At 43.9% G+C, this 19681-nt stretch overlaps 1 protein-coding gene across 1 annotated transcript; it reads right to left on the reverse strand.

Moving 5' to 3' along the window:
* Window positions 1-7815: 7815 nt before the first annotated feature.
* Window positions 7816-19312, reverse strand: LOC134965212 (trypsin-3-like). The gene is made up of 4 exons (XM_063941720.1): window positions 19125-19312; window positions 15063-15322; window positions 12337-12473; window positions 7816-7997 (listed from the first exon to the last, which is right to left on the reverse strand). The coding sequence occupies exons 1-4, from the start codon at window positions 19310-19312 to the stop codon at window positions 7848-7850; spliced, it is 735 nt and encodes a 244-aa protein (XP_063797790.1). The 3' UTR covers window positions 7816-7847.
* Window positions 19313-19681: the final 369 nt, after the last annotated feature.

The following is a 19681-nucleotide window of genomic DNA, read 5'->3' on the forward strand; positions in this document are numbered from 1 at the left end:
AAACAATTTGTGGAAGCCAGGTAAGGTGACCTCCAATGACCTCCGAAATGAAAGTAAACATTATATCAACAACTGCATGAGAAACATGTTTACTATTTATATACAAAACATTGTAGGTAAGAGAGGTGATAGTCATCATATTCTATATTATATGAGGTGAAAAGTTCAATATGTGTAAAACTGAAAGTGAATGAGGAAGTTGCCAGGATGGCACAGAAAGGTTAAACAATGACTGGCTGCAATTGAAACAGGAGAGCACTACCGGTGATCTAAAGTGTGATGTAGGATCTGTTTATATTATAACTGAAAGTCAGTCTTCTAGTGCAGGATGTAAAACAAACCTATGAAATCATAGAAAGCAGAGCAAATATTGCCCCCAATAATGACTCCCCAGATTGTGTCATCATTGTCCCGCCGACTTGGGTACAATGCCATGAATCTTGGCATAACACAGAGAGAGCTGGGGCATGATTTGATATGATTCACTGAGAATTGTGTCATTACACTTTAACTGTGCTTTTGACTAGGAGTGGGGCTGAATGAGGGAGGGGGACTTGTTTTCCCGGGAGTCAAGAAAGCTCAACACAATTTGTGAGTCTCCCAGATGTTACGGGTCATTAGTCAACTAGTAACATGACTAGTGACTCAGATTTCCACCGAAGCCCCTAGGATGGTGGTGTTTACAAAGGAGCAGAAGCAGTGCCAAATTAACTAGGGTGGTTGTCCAGGGACCCCCACTCTTAGCTATATTACCGACATGTGGGCCCTGTGGTATAATGTGAACTGGGGGCACTACAGTGTAATCAATACATATGTGATGCTAGGAGTACAGTATTTACTAGAGATGAGCGGGTTCGGTTCCTCGGAATCCGAACCCGCCCGAACTTCAGGTTTTTTTACACGGGGCCGAGCGACTCGGATCTTCCCGCCTTGCTCGGTTAACCCGAGCGCGCCCGAACGTCATCATCCCGCTGTCGGATTCTCGCGAGGCTCGTATTCTATCGCGAGACTCGGATTCTATATAAGGAGCCGCGCGTCGCCGCCATTTTCACACGTGCATTGAGATTGATAGGGAGAGGACGTGGCTGGCGTCCTCTCCGTTTAGACTAGAGTACTAGAGAGAGACACAAATTTTGGGGAGCATATTATTAGGAGGAGTACTACTTGCTGCTGATAGTGTGACCAGTGACCACCAGTTTAATTAATCCGTTCTCTGCCTGATAAAAAACGATACACAGTGTGACACAGTCACATACCATATCTGTGCTCAGCCCAGTGTGCTGCATCATATGTAATACTGTATATCATTATCTGACTGTGCTGAGTGCTCACTGCTCACACAGCTTAATTGTGGGGGAGACTGGGGAGCAGTTATAGCAGGAGTACATATTTTAAGTACAGTGCACACTTTTTCTGCCAGAGTGCCACTGCCAGTGTGACTGACCAGTGACCACTGACCACCAGTATTGTGATTGTCTGCTGACCACCAGTATATTGTGATTGTCTGCCTGAAAAAGTTAAACACTCGTCGTGTGGTGTTTTTATAAACGCATTCTGCAGACAGTGTCCAGCAGGTCCGTCATTACATAATATATACCTGTCCGGCTGCAGTACTAGTGTGATATATATATATTTTAATTTTATCTCATTATCATCCAGTCTATATTAGCAGCAGACACAGTACGGTAGTCCACAGCTGTAGCTACCTCTGTGTCGGCAGTCGCTCGTCCATCCATAATTGTATACCACCTACCCGTGGTTTTTTTTTTTTCTATCTTCTTGATACTAGTAGCTTACTTTAGGAGTCTGCAGTGCTGAGTCTGACAGACAGTGTCCAGCAGGTCCGTCATTACATAATATATACCTGTCCGGCTGCAGTACTAGTGTGATATATATATATATATATTTTTTAATTTTATCTCATTATCATCCAGTCTATATTAGCAGCAGACACAGTACGGTAGTCCACGGCTGTAGCTACCTCTGTGTCGGCAGTCGCTCGTCCATCCATAATTGTATACCACCTACCCGTGGTTTTTTTTTTTTTTCTATCTTCTTGATACTAGTAGCTTACTTTAGGAGTCTGCAGTGCTGACAGACAGTGTCCAGCAGGTCCGTCATTACATAATATATACCTGTCCGGCTGCAGTACTAGTGTGATATATATATTTTTTAATTTTATCTCATTATCATCCAGTCTATATTAGCAGCAGACACAGTACGGTAGTCCACGGCTGTAGCTACCTCTGTGTCGGCAGTCGCTCGTCCATCCATAATTGTATACCACCTACCCATGGTTTTTTTTTTCTATCTTCTTGATACTAGTAGCTTACTTTAGGAGTCTGCAGTGCTGACAGACAGTGTCCAGCAGGTCCGTCATTACATAATATATACCTGTCCGGCTGCAGTACTAGTGTGATATATATATATATTTTAATTTTATCTCATTATCATCCAGTCTATATTAGCAGCAGACACAGTACGGTAGTCCACGGCTGTAGCTACCTCTGTGTCGGCAGTCGCTCGTCCATCCATAATTGTATACCACCTACCCGTGTTTTTTTTTTTTTTCTATCTTCTTGATACTAGTAGCTTACTTTAGGAGTCTGCAGTGCTGAGTCTGACAGACAGTGTCCAGCAGGTCCGTCATTACATAATATATACCTGTCCGGCTGCAGTACTAGTGTGATATATATATATATTTTAGTTTTATCTCATTATCATCCAGTCTATATTAGCAGCAGACACAGTACGGTAGTCCACGGCTGTAGCTACCTCTGTGTCGGCAGTCGCTCGTCATCCATAAGTATACTAGTATCCATCCATCTCCATTGTTTACCTGAGGTGCCTTTTAGTTGTGCCTATTAAAATATGGAGAACAAAAATGTTGAGGTTCCAAAAATAGGGAAAGATCAAGATCGACTTCCACCTCGTGCTGAAGCTGCTGCCACTAGTCATGGCCGAGACGATGAAATGCCAGCAACGTCGTCTGCCAAGGCCGATGCCCAATGTCATAGTACAGAGCATGTAAAATCCAAAACACCAAATATCAGTAAAAAAAGGACTCAAAAATCTAAAATAAAATTGTCGGAGGAGAAGCGTAAACTTGCCAATATGCCATTTACCACACGGAGTGGCAAGGAACGGCTGAGGCCCTGGCCTATGTTCATGGCTAGTGGTTCAGCTTCACATGAGGATGGAAGCACTCAGCCTCTCGCTAGAAAAATGAAAAGACTCAAGCTGGCAAAAGCACAGCAAAGAACTGTGCGTTCTTCAAAATCCCAAATCCACAAGGAGAGTCCAATTGTGTCGGTTGCGATGCCTGACCTTCCCAACACTGGACGTGAAGAGCATGCGCCTTCCACCATTTGCACGCCCCCTGCAAGTGCTGGAAGGAGCACCCGCAGTACAGTTCCTGATAGTCAGATTGAAGATGTCAGTGTTGAAGTACACCAGGATGAGGAGGATATGGGTGTTGCTGGCGCTGGGGAGGAAATTGACAAGGAGGATTCTGATGGTGAGGTGGTTTGTTTAAGTCAGGCACCCGGGGAGACACCTGTTGTCCATGGGAGGAATATGGCCATTGACATGCCTGGTGAAAATACCAAAAAAATCAGCTCTTCGGTGTGGAAGTATTTCAACAGAAATGCGGACAACATTTGTCAAGCCGTGTGTTGCCTTTGTCAAGCTGTAATAAGTAGGGGTAAGGACGTTAACCACCTCGGAACATCCTCCCTTATACGTCACCTGCAGTGCATTCATAATAAGTCAGTGACAAGTTCAAAAACTTTGGGCGACAGCGGAAGCAGTCCACTGACCAGTAAATCCCTTCCTCTTGTAACCAAGCTCACGCAAACCACCCCACCAACTCCCTCAGTGTCAATTTCCTCCTTCCCCAGGAATGCCAATAGTCCTGCAGGCCATGTCACTGGCAATTCTGACGAGTCCTCTCCTGCCTGGGATTCCTCCGATGCATCCTTGCGTGTAACGCCTACTGCTGCTGGCGCTGCTGTTGTTGCTGCTGGGAGTCGATGGTCATCCCAGAGGGGGAAGTCGTAAGACCACTTTTACTACTTCCACCAAGCAATTGACTGTCCAACAGTCCTTTGCGAGGAAGATGAAATATCACAGCAGTCATCCTGTTGCAAAGCGGATAACTGAGGCCTTGACAACTATGTTAGTGTTAGACGTGCGTCCGGTATCCGCCGTTAGTTCACAGGGAACTAGACAATTTCTTGAGGTAGTGTGCCCCCGTTACCAAATACCATCTAGGTTCCACTTCTCTAGGCAGGCGATACCGAGAATGTACACGGACGTCAGAAAAAGACTCACCAGTGTCCTAAAAAATGCAGTTGTACCCAATGTCCACTTAACCACGGACATGTGGACAAGTGGAGCAGGGCAGGGTCAGGACTATATGACTGTGACAGCCCACTGGGTAGATGTATGGACTCCCGCCGCAAGAACAGCAGCGGCGGCACCACTAGCAGCATCTCGCAAACGCCAACTCTTTCCTAGGCAGGCTACGCTTTGTATCACCGGTTTCCAGAATACGCACACAGCTGAAAACCTCTTACGGCAACTGAGGAAGATCATCGCGGAATGGCTTACCCCAATTGGACTCTCCTGTGGATTTGTGTCATCGGACAACGCCAGCAATATTGTGTGTGCATTAAATATGGGCAAATTCTAGCACGTCCCATGTTTTGCACATACCTTGAATTTGGTGGTGCAGAATTATTTAAAAAACGAGAGGGGCGTGCAAGAGATGCTGTCAGTGGCCAGAAGAATTGCGGGACACTTTCGGCGTACAGGCACCACGTACAGAAGACTGGAGCACCACCAAAAACGCCTGAACCTGCCCTGCCATCATCTGAAGCAAGAAGTGGTAACGAGGTGAAATTCAACCCTATATATGCTTCAGAGGTTGGAGGAGCAGCAAAAGGCCATTCAAGCCTATACAATTGAGCATGATATAGGAGGTGGAATGCACCTGTCTCAAGCGCAGTGGAGAATGATTTCAACGTTGTGCAAGGTTCTGCTGCCCTCTGAACTTGCCACACGTGAAGTCAGTTCAGACACTGCCAGCCTGAGTCAGGTCATTCCCCTCATCAGGCTTTTGCAGAAGAAGCTAGAGACATTGAAGGAGGAGCTAACACAGAGCGATTCCGCTAGGCATGTGGGACTTGTGGATGGAGCCCTTAATTCGCTTAACAAGGATTCACGGGTGGTCAATCTGTTTAAATCAGAGCACTACATTTTGGCCACCGTGCTCGATCCTAGATTTAAAACCTACCTTGGATCTCTCTTTCCGGCACACACAAGTCTGCTGGGGTTCAAAGACCTGCTGGTGAGAAAATTGTCAAGTCAAGCGGAACGCGACCTGTCAACATCTCCTCCTTCACATTCTCCCGCAACTGGGGGTGCGAGGAAAAGGCTCAGAATTCCGAGCCCCCTCGCTGGCGGTGATGCAGGGCAGTCTGGAGCGACTGCTGATGCTGACATCTGGTCCGGACTGAAGGACCTGCCAACGATTACGGACATGTCGTCTACTGGCACTGCATATGATTCTCTCCCCATTGAAAGAATGGTGGAGGATTATATGAGTGACCGCATCCAAGTAGGCACGTCAGACAGTCCGTACTTATACTGGCAGGAAAAAGAGGCAATTTGGAGGCCCTTGCACAAACTGGCTTTATTCTACCTAAGTTGCCCTCCCACAAGTGTGTACTCCGGAAGAGTGTTTAGTGCCGCCGCTCACCTTGTCAGCAATCGGCGTACGAGGTTACTTCCAGAAAATGTGGAGAAGATGATGTTCATTAAAATGAATTATAATCAATTCCTCCGTGGAGACATTGACCAGCAGCAATTGCCTCCACAAAGTACACAGGGAGCTGAGATGGTGGATTCCAGTGGGGACGAATTGATAATCTGTGAGGAGGGGGATGTACACGGTGATATATCGGAGGATGATGATGAGGTGGACATCTTGCCTCTGTAGAGCCAGTTTGTGCAAGGAGAGATTAATTGCTTCTTTTTTGGTGGGGGTCCAAACCAACCCGTCATTTCAGTCACAGTCGTGTGGCAGACCCTGTCACTGAAATGATGGGTTGGTTAAAGTGTGCATGTCCTGTTTATACAACATAAGGGTGGGTGGGAGGGCCCAAGGACAATTCCATCTTGCACCTCTTTTTTCTTTCATTTTTCTTTGCTTCATGTGCTGTTTGGGGAGTATTTTTTTGAAGGGCCATCCTGCGTGACACTGCAGTGCCACTCCTAGATGGGCCAGGTGTTTGTGTCGGCCACTAGGGTCGCTTATCTTACTCACACAGCTACCTCATTGCGCCTCTTTTTTTCTTTGCGTCATGTGCTGTTTGGGGAGTGTTTTTTGGAAGGGCCATCCTGCGTGACACTGCAGTGCCACTCCTAGATGGGCCAGGTGTTTGTGTCGGCCACTAGGGTCGCTTATCTTACTCACACAGCTACCTCATTGCGCCTCTTTTTTTCTTTGCGTCATGTGCTGTTTGGGGAGTGTTTTTTGGAAGGGCCTTCCTGCGTGACACTGCAGTGACACTCCTAGATGGGCCAGGTGTTTGTGTCGGCCACTAGGGTCGCTTAGCTTACTCACACAGCTACCTCATTGCGCCTCTTTTTTTCTTTGCGTCATGTGCTGTTTGGGGAGTGTTTTTTGGCAGTGCCACTCCTAGATGGGCCAGGTGTTTGTGTCGGCCACTAGGGTCGCTTAGCTTAGTCATCCAGCGACCTCGGTGCAAATTTTAGGACTAAAAATAATATTGTGAGGTGTGAGGTGTTCAGAATAGACTGAAAATGAGTGGAAATTATGGTTTTTGAGGTTAATAATACTTTGGGATCAAAATGACCTCCAAATTCTATGATTTAAGCTGTTTTTTAGTGTTTTTTGAAAAAAACACCCGAATCCAAAACACACCCGAATCCGACAAAAAAAATTCGGTGAGGTTTTGCCAAAACGCGGTCGAACCCAAAACACGGCCGCGGAACCGAACCCAAAACCAAAACACAAAACCCGAAAAATTTCAAGTGCACATCTCTAGTATTTACACATTTAACTTTTTAATAACATCGCCAGTAAATCTTTTAAACAATTATATGTGTAGGACCACCACTAGTTACCTGCTCTTGGGCCCCAACAAACCTTAGTCTGGCCCTGAGCAGAAGTGTACTTCAGCTACTGGGAGGTGTGAGACGGAGAGGGGCTGCTCTGTACAACGTTTATTTTGCTCACGAAGCAAAGATTAATGAAATGAGTTAACGATACAAAGATGATAATATTTAGAAGAGCTCGTTGCAGCACCTAAAAGCCCATCTAGTTCCACCCACTGGGTATAAGTGACATGCAGAACTAAACAGTCATCTGTCACTTATCTGTCATTTCTTGAGGGACATTCCTGGATCTATTATATTACATGTCCTGATATATAAATGCAGTTTTATGTTTCTAAAAACGTCTAATAAAATGATGCTATAAACATAAAGTCAAATGATAATACTAAAAACAAAACAAAAGAAAAAAATGTTTCAACTGCCATAGAATGTTGTTGAATAGTTAGATTTCTCTGAACAGGTGTCTCCACATCTCAGTTTTATGCTCTATCACTACCGAATTGTTCCTGGTCTGTGGTAAGAAAAACAATCTAAGAAAACACGTTTTTTTAAAGACATGTGGTTGATACCTTCAGGTGTTTCATTATTATTATTACAGTCTCAGCAACCACAGGCAGTTGACGATAACACACACTCATAAACACTGTCAACTATTTATATATGATGCTTTAATGCAAATGTGTTTGTACGCTTCATGTTCATCGTTAATAATTATCAATAACGTGCTGTATCCAGTCACTATAGATGCAGACTTTGGTGTAGACACCGGGGTATCCAGTTTCGGCACACCCTTGACCCCATGACACCACTCCATATAGTTCTCCATTGCACACCAGTGGTCCGCCGGAGTCACCCTGCACAAATATAGATAAATCATTGTACGCTGCATATATAAACGTGGGGTTTCATTATCAATTTGCATTGTCAAGAGCTCTGTATTGCAAAACAACTTTCCCACATTATTTCAAATGAAATATGATTCAATGTGAAAAAGCCACTTGTCACAGTCTCACATGTACTGTATACACATACACCTTCCCATACGCTGATATGAGTGCTGTCTGATACTACGTTACATATGTCTGGCACACAAAATGTTTCCCACTGTGATTAACTTCATTGTCTCGCTACAGTTCAAGGTGCTACAGTATTGTATAGTTATCACAACTACTTGTTTCCCAATAAGGCACAAAAAGACACGCTACCCTAAGCCCTTAAATGCACAATTTGCTCCTTCAGTGATGTTATGGCTTTCAAGTGAATTAGATACAATTAGTAAGGTGGCAATTTGGAAAGGAGATTTAAAAGAAAGAAATATTTAATACATTAGTAAAATTTAGACTTTGAAGTTTTGCAGGTCTGGAGTGGGGTGTAGTATGGTATGCCGGCGGCCGGGCTCCTGGCGACCAGCATAACAGCGCCGGAAGCCCAATCGCCGGCATAACGACAGCGTGGTGAGCGCAAATGAGCCCCTTGCGGGCTCACTGCGTTCGCCACGCTGCGGGCACAGTGGCGCGCTACACGCACCACGCTATTTATTCTCCCTCCAGGGGGGTCGTGGACCCCCACGAGGGAGAAAAAGTGTTAGTATGCCGGCTGTCGGGATTCCGGCACCCGTATACTGTGCGCCGGGATCCCGACAGCCGGCATCCTGAAGACCACCCCTGGAGTGTAATATCTACCAAGAAAACAATATTATTTTATTACATATTGCAATTTATTGCTGTGTGCATTGCTCACAAATAACTAGTAATGCCCCTGGTGAAGGTGCTTTTGTGTGTGTGGTATTAACGTTATATGGAGTTGGAATATTATTTTTATTGTGGGTGGGGTGGGTGGGGGGAGTCCTTATAATGTTATCTTGCCTAGGGCCTCATGAGTGCTTAGTCCAGCTCTTTTTCAGCAAAGGGCCTTATAGTGCATTAAACTGCAGGTGCTACAGTAGGTGGTGACAAGAATGATCCTGCCACACAAAGCCCATAGATCAGCAGTAGGTTCTACCAACAAGGTTAGGAATATGGGAACATACACCCCCACTTACATATTGAAGGGATTGAATGCAATGGAAAAAAAATGTAAATAAAGTTTTCATTAATTGGGGGAAAAAAGCCAGACATTGGGGTCTATTCATGAAGCAGTGAAAAGAGTGGAGTTGCGCATGGCAACCAATCAGCATTTAAGTAACATTTATCAAGTGCATTCTATAAAATTATATGTAGCAGCTGAATGGTTGCCATGGGCAACTTCTCCATTGGCTCACTTCTATACTCTTTCCCCTGCTTCATGAATAAACCCCCATTATTAGCACCAGGTATAGCTCTGCATATTAACCTTGGCACCAGACAGGGCTCTGCGTATTAGCCATGGCGATAGATATGGCTCTACACATTAGTTTTGGATCATTATATTGCTGTGCCCATGGCACCAGGTACTGTATGGCTCTGCATATTACAAATTAAGGTAGCTCCACTTCACTGAACATTGGCAAGCCCAGCGACACAATGAGGGAAGCAGGAGGCAGGAGTTTACATTATGACAAGATATCCCCTCCAAACCCCCAGTACACATGCATGTCTTTCCACACTGCTACATCTCACACACATTGATAGGGCCCTGATTACTAGCTTACATTTGAACATGATAATAAGGCTTACCATTACTTGTTATAGGTTTTTCCTATTTTCTCTATATCCTAAGACCTGGTATGTTTTATTATTATTGAGAATAACTAAGCAATTTACTTATAAGCATATCTAACAGTTACTGATAGTACATTCTAATACAGCTATTTCAGAACTGTCATATGCTGGGCCGCTAACTATTGTGCCATTGCAGGGTTTCTCTTTGCTTACCCCCCCCCCCCCCCCCCCCCCCCCACACACACACACACACACGTTTCATATTTTTCTTCCCCCTTCGACTTTCTCATCTCTTCCCTCACCCCGTGTCCCTCTCTCTGATCTCTGTCACCCATGACCCCCTGCCATGTCCCTCTCTCTCAGTCATGTTTGTCCTCCCCTTTCCTTATTTATAATCTCTGTCCTTTCACATTGAAGGTGAAGAGTTTATGGGTAGGGGGGTGAAGAGTTTATGGGTGGGGGGGTATACGGAAGGTTAAGGGGTGTGGTGGAGTGAGGACATTTCTAAAATCCAAATTTAGTTGTGAGGAGAGGAGGGCCTGTGTGGGAGTGAGGCAGCCAATTAGAGTTTTATGGGGAGGGGAGGCTTTCTACCAAGCATGTGCTAGACTGACACCATAGGAGATTATGGGGGATATGTACTGTGAAGAATACGGGGTTCCAGAACACTCAGGCATGGCAGTGGTGAAAAACCAAAAGTGGTTTAATGAACAGAATGGTGATAAACAGCTCAGCACTCTTTAGTAATACAGTCCAAACAACAGTTCTCACAATGGGTTGTCTTCTTTATGCCGGCGGCCGGCCTCCCGACGTCCAGCATCCCGGCGCCGGAATCCCGACCGTCGGCATACCGACATTTATTCTCGTTCTTGGGGGTCCACGACCCCCCTGGAGGGAGAATAAATAGCATGGCGCGCGAAGTGCGCCACCGTGCCCGCAGCGTTGCAAGCGCAGCGAGCCCGCAAGGGGCTCATTTGCGCTCGCCCAGCTGTCGGTATGCCGGCGGTCGGGATTCCGGCGCCGGTATGCTGGTCGCCGGGAGCCCGGCCGCCGGCATACACTACTACACCCCTCACAATAAATCCCTGGCAGACCATCACCTCTTAGCCTATGGACTTTGACTCATAATATCAGAGCATAAACTAGAAAGGGATATGTTACTACACTGTAATAACCCTGAAAGTGTTGTGAACTGTAACTATGTGCCAGGGGCTTTGACGGCCCTAGCTGAATCCAAGCAACCCCTTCTCCCTTTCCAGAAAGAAGGAAGGCACAGTGCAACCCAGCTCACTGCCGCCCGCATTTGTAGAGATAATCCTGAAAGTTTCAGCGGTTAAAACCCTGAGTGGTACCCCACCAGTTATCCAGCCAACGGGGGTAGTGGAGGGGGTTATCAAGGAGGAGTACAGCATAGAAGGAGCTCCAAGTGAGATACTGGCTTTTAAGGGGGGAGGCCGGGGACAGAACCAGCCTGTCCTGTTGACTCTCTTGCAGCAACCAACTGCATTGTTCCTGATAGAGCGTTCATTCTCGGTCCCAGGCACTGTTGACACTTTATGTTGCACTGAAATTTGTCAGGCCCTAGTTGGTATTTGGGGGAGGAGGTAATGGACACAGCTGCGGAAGTCCTGTGTACAGATCCCCAACATTTACATACCCTTGGGCACCTGTTAGTTGAATGAGGGGGAGAGGTGGAAGGTACCCACTGCCCAAGTGTTCCAGAAGTGAGGGTAATAATACATCCAATTGGTGTGCTCTGATTGTCTAACCACACTGCCTCTTACAGCCTAGGTCTTGTGTGACATCACTCTGTGGTGCTCTGGTGGCACATTCACAAGATTCTTTAACCCTAGGCTAAGTGGTAGAGCTGTACCCAAACCAGGATATTTATCTGGGTCCCTGTATTGCTGTAGAGTTGAGTCACAGTCCCTAGGCTAAGAGATGATGGCCTGCCAGGGATTTATTGTGGGAACTATTGTTTTGGATTGTAGTACTGAAGAGTGTTGAGCTGTTTATTACCCCTTCTGTTCAATCTACCACCATGCCTGAGTGATCTGGAAACCCATATCTTCACATGTACTAAGCCTTAGAGACTGATAAAGTGAAGAGTGATAAAGCACCAGACAATCAGCTCCTAACTGCCATGTTACAGGTTGGATAGGAGCTGGTCTCTCTCTGCACTGTCTCACTGCACTTTATCTCTCTCCAAGGCTTAGTACATCTGCCCTTATATCAGAGGTTCCCAAATTAATTAGCATCTTAGTCAAATTGATTTAACCATCTGTGCTGAGCCATGGACACACCTAAAACCTGGACTGTTGGGGTGTCTTGAGGGTCGCGTTTGGGAACCTCTGCCTTATATAATAAATGTGTTCTATAGGTAACCTTAGATCACATTTGCTATGTAATATATTCTGTATTCTAACATTTCAGCTCTTCTAATTTTGATCTTCTCAACATAACACATAAAAATCTTCACCAGATACTCAGTTCGTTATGTCTGTCAGTCCATTAAGCATTTCCAATTTCTATTTTTGCCATTGTCTATACTTGCCTGACAAGAGTCCTTTCCTCCCTCTAAGTAACCAGCACAGAACATACTTGAAGTGATCTTGTTTGGATAAGAAGTCTTACATCTGGCTTCTGGCAGAATAGGAACATTCAGACATTGCAGAGAATCAGGATACTGCACTGCAAAATAAACCAATTTACTATAATTATAATTCATTAATGTATATTTATCTTTTAACTCCTTTGTTTGTCATGGGGGTCCAGTTTCGCAGACATGAAACGCATTTGATATTTATACAAGTGTGTCAAACAGTATAAACGGTAGACCAAAGATGACATGGTAAATATGGGAAATACCTTGTGGTTTTCCACCTGGTCTGTGCCTAATAAAACCTATCTAATGTCACAAACCTTTTGACTTGTACGTGAAGCATAAGAAATCAGATCTCTATCTGTACTTCCTGTGTCAAAGTATTTTATTTATTAGAAACCAAATAGTTGAATACTGTGTGTGACAAGTGCTGAGACTGGAGACTCAGATAGGGAGGATTCCAGTCTTCATTTTTCTAATTCAACTAAATACGTAATGAGATTATTTTTATTTATTTTTAAATATGTACACGACATTGATACTGGGGAACTAATTGCTAATATTAATCTATATAATATAGTGATACAATGTCTGTCCCATCTCCTCAATGCTTCCATTGTGGGTGCGCCCTGATGGCTCCCACTGCAAGGGACACGAGACAGAACTAAAAAAGGAAACCGGCCACCAAGAATGTGGTAAGTGTGAAAACCAGGGGTGGAACTGGGATGGAGCCGCTAAGGGAAGAAACGGCTTTGGGTGGGACTGAGTTAAGGGGCAGGATGGAGCAAGGTTCAGGAAAGAAAAAGAGGGACTGGAGCCTGACAGAAAAGAAGGTGGGATGGGGCGGAGACTGATTAAATGAATAAGTGTTTAGTGACTTTTTTTTCCCACAAACCAAATGAGGAGCACATTTCAACCATAATCTAGATAATATTATTATATATATACCTAGTTGTCTTTAATGTAAAGAGAAAAACATTATGAGGTATATGTATATATATATATATATATATATATACATACATACATACATACACACACACACATGTTGTTTTTGTAATAATTTTGCCATGGTCACATTTTTATAGAGATGAGCCAGGCTTGAATTTGAAATCAAGGATGAATGTCATCCTCCCGGCGACTGATTCTCGCAGGCTTTGGATTCTAAATCAGCGTGCCATGGCTGGAATTCAACAACATTTCACTCTCAGGCATGCTGCTGTTTGCTGCACTGTACTCTGCTGTATTAGCTGTGCTGTGTCCAGAGTCACAAGATGTGCTCTATAATCAGTGTGTAAAGGGTCACGCTGCTGTATGCTGTACTGTACCTTGCTGTATTAGCTATACTGTGTCCAGACTCACAAGCTGTACTCTATAGTCAGTGTGTATTGGGGCACATTGCTGTATTGGCTGTGCTGTACTCTGCTGTATTGGCTGTGCTGTGTTCAGACTTACAAGCTGTGCTTTATAGTCTGCATTTAGGGGCATATTGCTGAATGCTGTGCTGTGTCCGTCTAAAGTGGTTGTTCACAAGCAGCACTACATTGTGTATTATCATTGTCTGGTGTGGAAAAAAAAAGTAATAAAAATGTAATAAAAGTAAAAATATAAGTTATTATTTTGAGTTTGCACAATCTGTGTGTGCACTACAGCTGTGTGGTTATTATTACCGTACATAATAGAATAGAACCACTTTGAATTGCCACTGTGAGAGTTAAGCTGCAAAGTGAAAAAATAGATATTCTTCTATTGTTTTTGACTGTTTGGTGTGCTTTACCCTAGTGCGCTTTGTTCACATGCATGTATAAGATCTGTGACTCCATGCAGTTTGACTTGAGCTGCAATGTTATAAAAGAAAAAAATATATGTAGTTACGTTCTATTGTTTGCACTATTTGGTGTGCTTTACCCTAGTGTACTTTGTCTATGTGCATCTTTAAGCCCTGTAACCCCATGCAGTTTGAATCAGGCTGCGACTTTAGAAAAGGAAAACAAATATATAGTTAAGTTCTATTGTTTGTTCTGTTTGGTGTGCTTTACCCTAGTGCTCTCTGTTAATGTGCATCTATAAGCCCTGTGACTTCACATAGTTTGAATTAAACTGCAACTTTAAAAATTATTTATATATATATATATATATATATATATATATATTTAAGTTCTAATGTTTGTACTGTTTGGTACGCTTTACCCCAATGTGACTTTGTTCAAGGACAATTTCATCTTGCACCACTTTTCATTTCTGCCACTGCTGTGTATCAATGTTTCTTAGATGTGCTGTAAACTGCCATGTGTTTGTGCTGCTTCTCTGTTGCTTAGTAACCAGCCAACTCACTGCATTCTTTGGCCTAAATTGGATTAAAACAATATTGTCAACTGTGAGGTGGTCACAATAGAATGGAAATAAAGGGAAATGAAGGATATTGAGGTTAATAATGCTCTAGGATCAAAAAAGACCCAAATTATCCTATTTTAGCTTTTTTGAATTTAAAAAAAAAAATCCAAATCCCAAACCAGTCTCCGCCAAAATACAAAAGCAAATCCAGAACCAAACCAGGCAAAATTGGCACAGCACATCTCTATTTTTTTTTTAAAAATGTACAGTATAATTACACTGGCATAAAAAAAAAATTTAATTATTATAAGCCCAACCTTTGTATAAGAATGACTAGGACTTACCACCAGATGTCTTCAAATTTCCCCAGCCTGACACTAGGCACTGGTTCCCATCCATCGGACAACTCCCGGCAATATGGATAGGCTGGACATACTGATTAAACTGGGCAGGCTCAGCTAGTTTAACCATCATGAAATCATGGTCTAGATAATACTGACTGTAGTAGAAGTACTGATAAGCATTCTCCACCTGGATGTGCTGCTCTGTCCCCTCTTCTTTGGTGGTATCATGTTCTCCTAAGTGAGCAATAAGGGTCTTGGGTCTATACAAACAAGACAAGGGTTATAATTTACAAAAATCAAACTAGCATAGCATATGGCTTTAATATTGAGCAGTTCAGCATAATCGAAATCACTTTTTAATTAACAGTGGCCATCCATATAATTAATTTGGCAGCTGTCCGGTGATTGGAGCTACTGTAGCTAGATTATGTAACCAAACTGCATTTTTACATACATTACATGGGGAGTATTCAATTATAGGTGAGGAGCAATAATTATGGTAAAGCATCATCAGGGCTTATTCAGAGATGGATGCAGATTTTGGTCCCACAGCAAAATCTGCATCCATATACTCACATGCTGAGGCCTGCCCAGCATGTGTGTCACAGCCCTGTGATGCATTCGCAATTTAATTGCGAATTCATAGAATAGAGGTTGACCCCCTGCTGCGCAGACTGGCTGCATACCAGGGGTACCACCGCCATGTTTCTGTACACAGGAAACGCATGAGATGCCGTAGGCCAGCCCTGAAAATGGCCATGACATGCCTGCATTTCCCGATCTCCTCCCCCCAATGCCATGTCATCACCCCAGGATATCTGTTGTTGTCATGAGCCACAGCAGTGGCTCATTCCTGTTTGCATCCTGTTGATGTATTTTATGTTATATTTCTGTTGCATACCAGATTTTCTCATGTACTTGTTGAGAGTGCTGTTGTAGGTCATTATGTGGTGAGTCTGTGTAATTGCAGCCTGTTTCCTATGTGTGTGGCCTGTGCAGCCTCACCTGTCAGATTATTAGGTCATTATGTGGTGAGTCTGTGTAACTGCAGTCTGTCTATTGTATTTGGCCTGTGCTGTCTCACCTGTCAGTTAATTAAGCCATTACCTTGTGCCTGGCTTCCAGCCATCCTGATTTGGGTGTGTTTCCTTTATTACCCAGCCTGCCCTGCACCTGGAGCCAGTGATAGAAGATTCTAGCTTCATGTCCAGTTTGTACCTTTGTCCAGGCCCTGTCCGATGGTGAAATCTTGTATTGGTGCTATTGTGTTCCTTGTGGTATCCGTGTATGCTGTCCTGACAGAGTCCTGAGTGCATACCCATCACGTGAGTTCCAGCTTCCTGTGAATCAGCCTGACTCTGACTAAGGCTCTAGTTCCAGTTTATGGTTCCAGGTGTCCTGTTCCCAGAATCCAGTCTAATGGGTTGTTTTCAGCTCGTCTCCTGTTCTTCTTCCAGTGGATTTAGTATGGTTCTAGAGCACCTTGGAACTCCGGTGGTTTCTTCATACACTTCTCGTGAGTCCAGCGGCTCTGCCGTATTTGGCGACAGAGGTTGTATCTTCCGTTTCTATCACAGTTGTGTATTTCTGTGGTGGCTTCCACACAGCCTTAGTTGTTTATTTGTAAAGGTGTAGCATTATGCGGCTAGGTCGCAATACTTTTGTTGTTTTCTCTGAGTAGCGACGGTGTCGCCATCTGCGGTTCGACCGCTTGCCTTCGTTCCTGTGTTGGGGTTTTGGCGGCTGAGCCGCACATAATCTGTTTATTGTTTTCTCTGTATTCTCCCCTGTTACTCGTCACGATAGCCTTAGCTAGATATTCCCCTTATTCACTCGCAGTCTCGGTTGGTGCCTTGTTACCTAATAAGACCTGGGGGCATCAGAGTCTGGGCGGACCTAATTCGCCCATTCAAACGCGGCTGCTAATGGCTGAAGACTAGCTCTGCAGGCACCATCCGACCACTGGGAGGAGTAACATAGTCAGGGGTAGAGTAGGTGTAGCTGCGACTACTCATTCCCAGCTGCAGCTCCATACGTTAGTTCTGGAACTCCCTAGTAGCCATCCAGTCTCCAGAGTTCCAGATACCCGTTTCCTAACAGTTGCCTGTTAATCACCATGTGGACGCATCCATCCGGGATGCGCATGGTGAAGGGTTGCACACATGCACTATGGCCAGTGCACGTGAGCACACCCTATGGATGCGCGGCTGCATGCAAACACAGCTGCTGCGTCCAATTCTGAATAAGGCCCTTCATACATTTACTTGTGCACCTTTATTGAGTGTGAAGAAACATCGGCGACATTGCTGGTTGCGAAAAGTGGTTAGGTCACAGGCACCTTATCGCCATCTTTGCTAATTAAAGGGGTGTAGCGAGGGTAGCTCCAGTGGAGTGCAAGCTCAGGGCACCAAAAAAGTTAGAGGGTGCAATGCCGCCCACCACCCCCCTACCTTCCCTTTTTAATTTATTTGAATTAAACAAGTAAATAGTTAAATACAGCCACTTACATAGTGGTTCTACCATGGTGTAATGTGTATAAGGGACTCAACCATAGTGTAACATGTATAAGGGGCTTTTCTGTGTGGCGTAACGTGTATAAGGGGCGCTACTGTATGGCATAATGTGTATAAGGGGTACTACTGTGTGATATAATGTGAATAACAGGCGCTACTGTGCGGTGTAATGTGAATTGGTACTATTCTGTGACCACTCACCTTCCCAAATAAGCCATTATTTATTTATTATTACCAGTTATTTATATAGCGCACACATATTCTGCAGCGCTTTACAGAGAATATTTTTCCATTCACATCATTCCCGGCCTATGGGAGCTTACAATCTATATTCCTTACCACACATCAACACATGCTAGGGTTAATTTTTGTTGGTAGCCAATTAACCTATTAGTAAATTTTTGTATTGTGGGAGGAAACCGGAGTACCCGGAGCAAACCCAAGCAAGCACGGGGAGACTATACAAACTCCACACAGTTAGAGCCATGGTGGGAATTGAACCCATGATCTTAGTGCTGTGAGGCAGTAATGCTATCCATTACATCATCCGTACTGCCATTCCATATTGTTGTTGCAAGCCTTCGGCACGCATTGACCCTATTTTAAACATGGGGGGCACCCAAAGGAAACTTTCGCCCTGAGCTCCACACGGTTTAGAACCGGCACTGTCACCAATTTAGGATTTTTAAATATTGTTTCTTTTCAAATGTAACAAGCCACCACATGTTGGCTAGGCCCCCGATTCAGTACAGGGGAGGGGGGCGCCAAAACATACACTTGCTCCGGGCACCATAGCAACTAGCTATACCTCTGCCCCTACATATCTTTAGTGTCCCTGGGACTGTTTTTGTCTGTTTTTGAGTTACTTTTTTTTTTTCAAATCTGTTTTCAGTGTTTTTTAATAAATATAAAATGCTAAATATAATGCTGTAATAAATCGACTTTTATGTGTTTTACTCTTGCCTTAAGCAAACATAGAAACAGGTGCAGTCACTGCGTACAATGATTACAATCTACCATGGTTGGGTTGCTGAATGATATGTGAAAGACGAAGTGAGGATGTTATAATTTGTTTCAAAGGAAGCTCGGTCAGATCGAGAGATAAAGGCCTGAAAGAGTAAAACGGCTTGATACTGAATCCATTTTTAATTAGCAAAATGTGGGTATAGGCAGAGACAATATATAACCCACATTATAGAAATAAAAAAAAAACTGCAGGAAAACGTAACTGCTGATTTTGCAAAGCATAATAAATCATCCTGATGGTTGTACTTATTATCGATGACTAACACTGTGTTACAAAATAAATTAGAAAGGAAGGAGAAACTCAACTGGAGGCTACACCAGACCTCAGAACATATAATTTGTTCCATGGGAGGCCCTACCTGTACATTAGTTTTTTTTTGTTTTGTTTTTTAAAAAGACTGAAACAATAACGATTTTAGACAATAATTCCGAATGCTTTGATCTACTATTCTGGTCTATTTTTCAATGTATAGAACATCACAGAAGAGTATTATTGTGCTGAGGTATCATGTACCATACTTACTGCTTGTAGCAGTGAGCCGCTGAGATGATCCACCTTGCAGTAACTAGGGACCCTCCACACCAACGTTGTCCATTGTAGGTGAAGTAGACCTGCCAGGGCTGTGAGTTGCGGGGACACTCATAGCCCCCAATAATCTTATCATCATCATCACCCAGAGGAGCGGCAGCTGCAAATGAATCAACCTCCATTATAAATGGCAATCATATAGTAACCAGTAGACAAATATCCATAGCTAACCTATTGAACCATGGAATAGGACATGAATGCACCAAGATGCTGATCCCAGGCAGGGTGAGGCCGAATGGTGAGCCCTTCTCTTTAGAGGGGGATATGTTGTAAACCTTCTAAAGAGAGAAGTGAAAAGCTTAGAATTTGCCCATATATAGTACACCAATCAACTTCAAGCTAGTATTTATCAAGTGCGTTATATAATATCTAGAAGCTGATTATATGCTATGGGCAACTTCTCTTTAGACGTTTTGATACATCTCCCCCTATTTATCTAAATATTGCAGACCACACTCACTCCTTCCAGAGCAGTCATAGTATTATTACTG

This window comes from Pseudophryne corroboree, chromosome 10 (assembly GCF_028390025.1).
Source record: "Pseudophryne corroboree isolate aPseCor3 chromosome 10, aPseCor3.hap2, whole genome shotgun sequence".
In the NCBI taxonomy this organism is placed as follows: Eukaryota; Metazoa; Chordata; class Amphibia; order Anura; family Myobatrachidae; genus Pseudophryne; species Pseudophryne corroboree.

Excerpts from the sequence above, each read along its gene's own strand:
- LOC134965212 (XM_063941720.1), bottom strand. The coding sequence starts at position 19,312 with ATGGAGGTTGATTCATTTGCAGCTGCCGCTCCTCTGGGTGATGATGAT. Across the intron at positions 15,323-19,124 it reads GCGGCTCACTGCTACAAGCA|ACCCAAGACCCTTATTGCTC; the intron begins GTAAGTATGGTA and ends TTGTTTGTATAG. Across the intron at positions 12,474-15,062 it reads AAATTTGAAGACATCTGGTG|TGCAGTATCCTGATTCTCTG; the intron begins GTAAGTCCTAGT and ends TTTATTTTGCAG.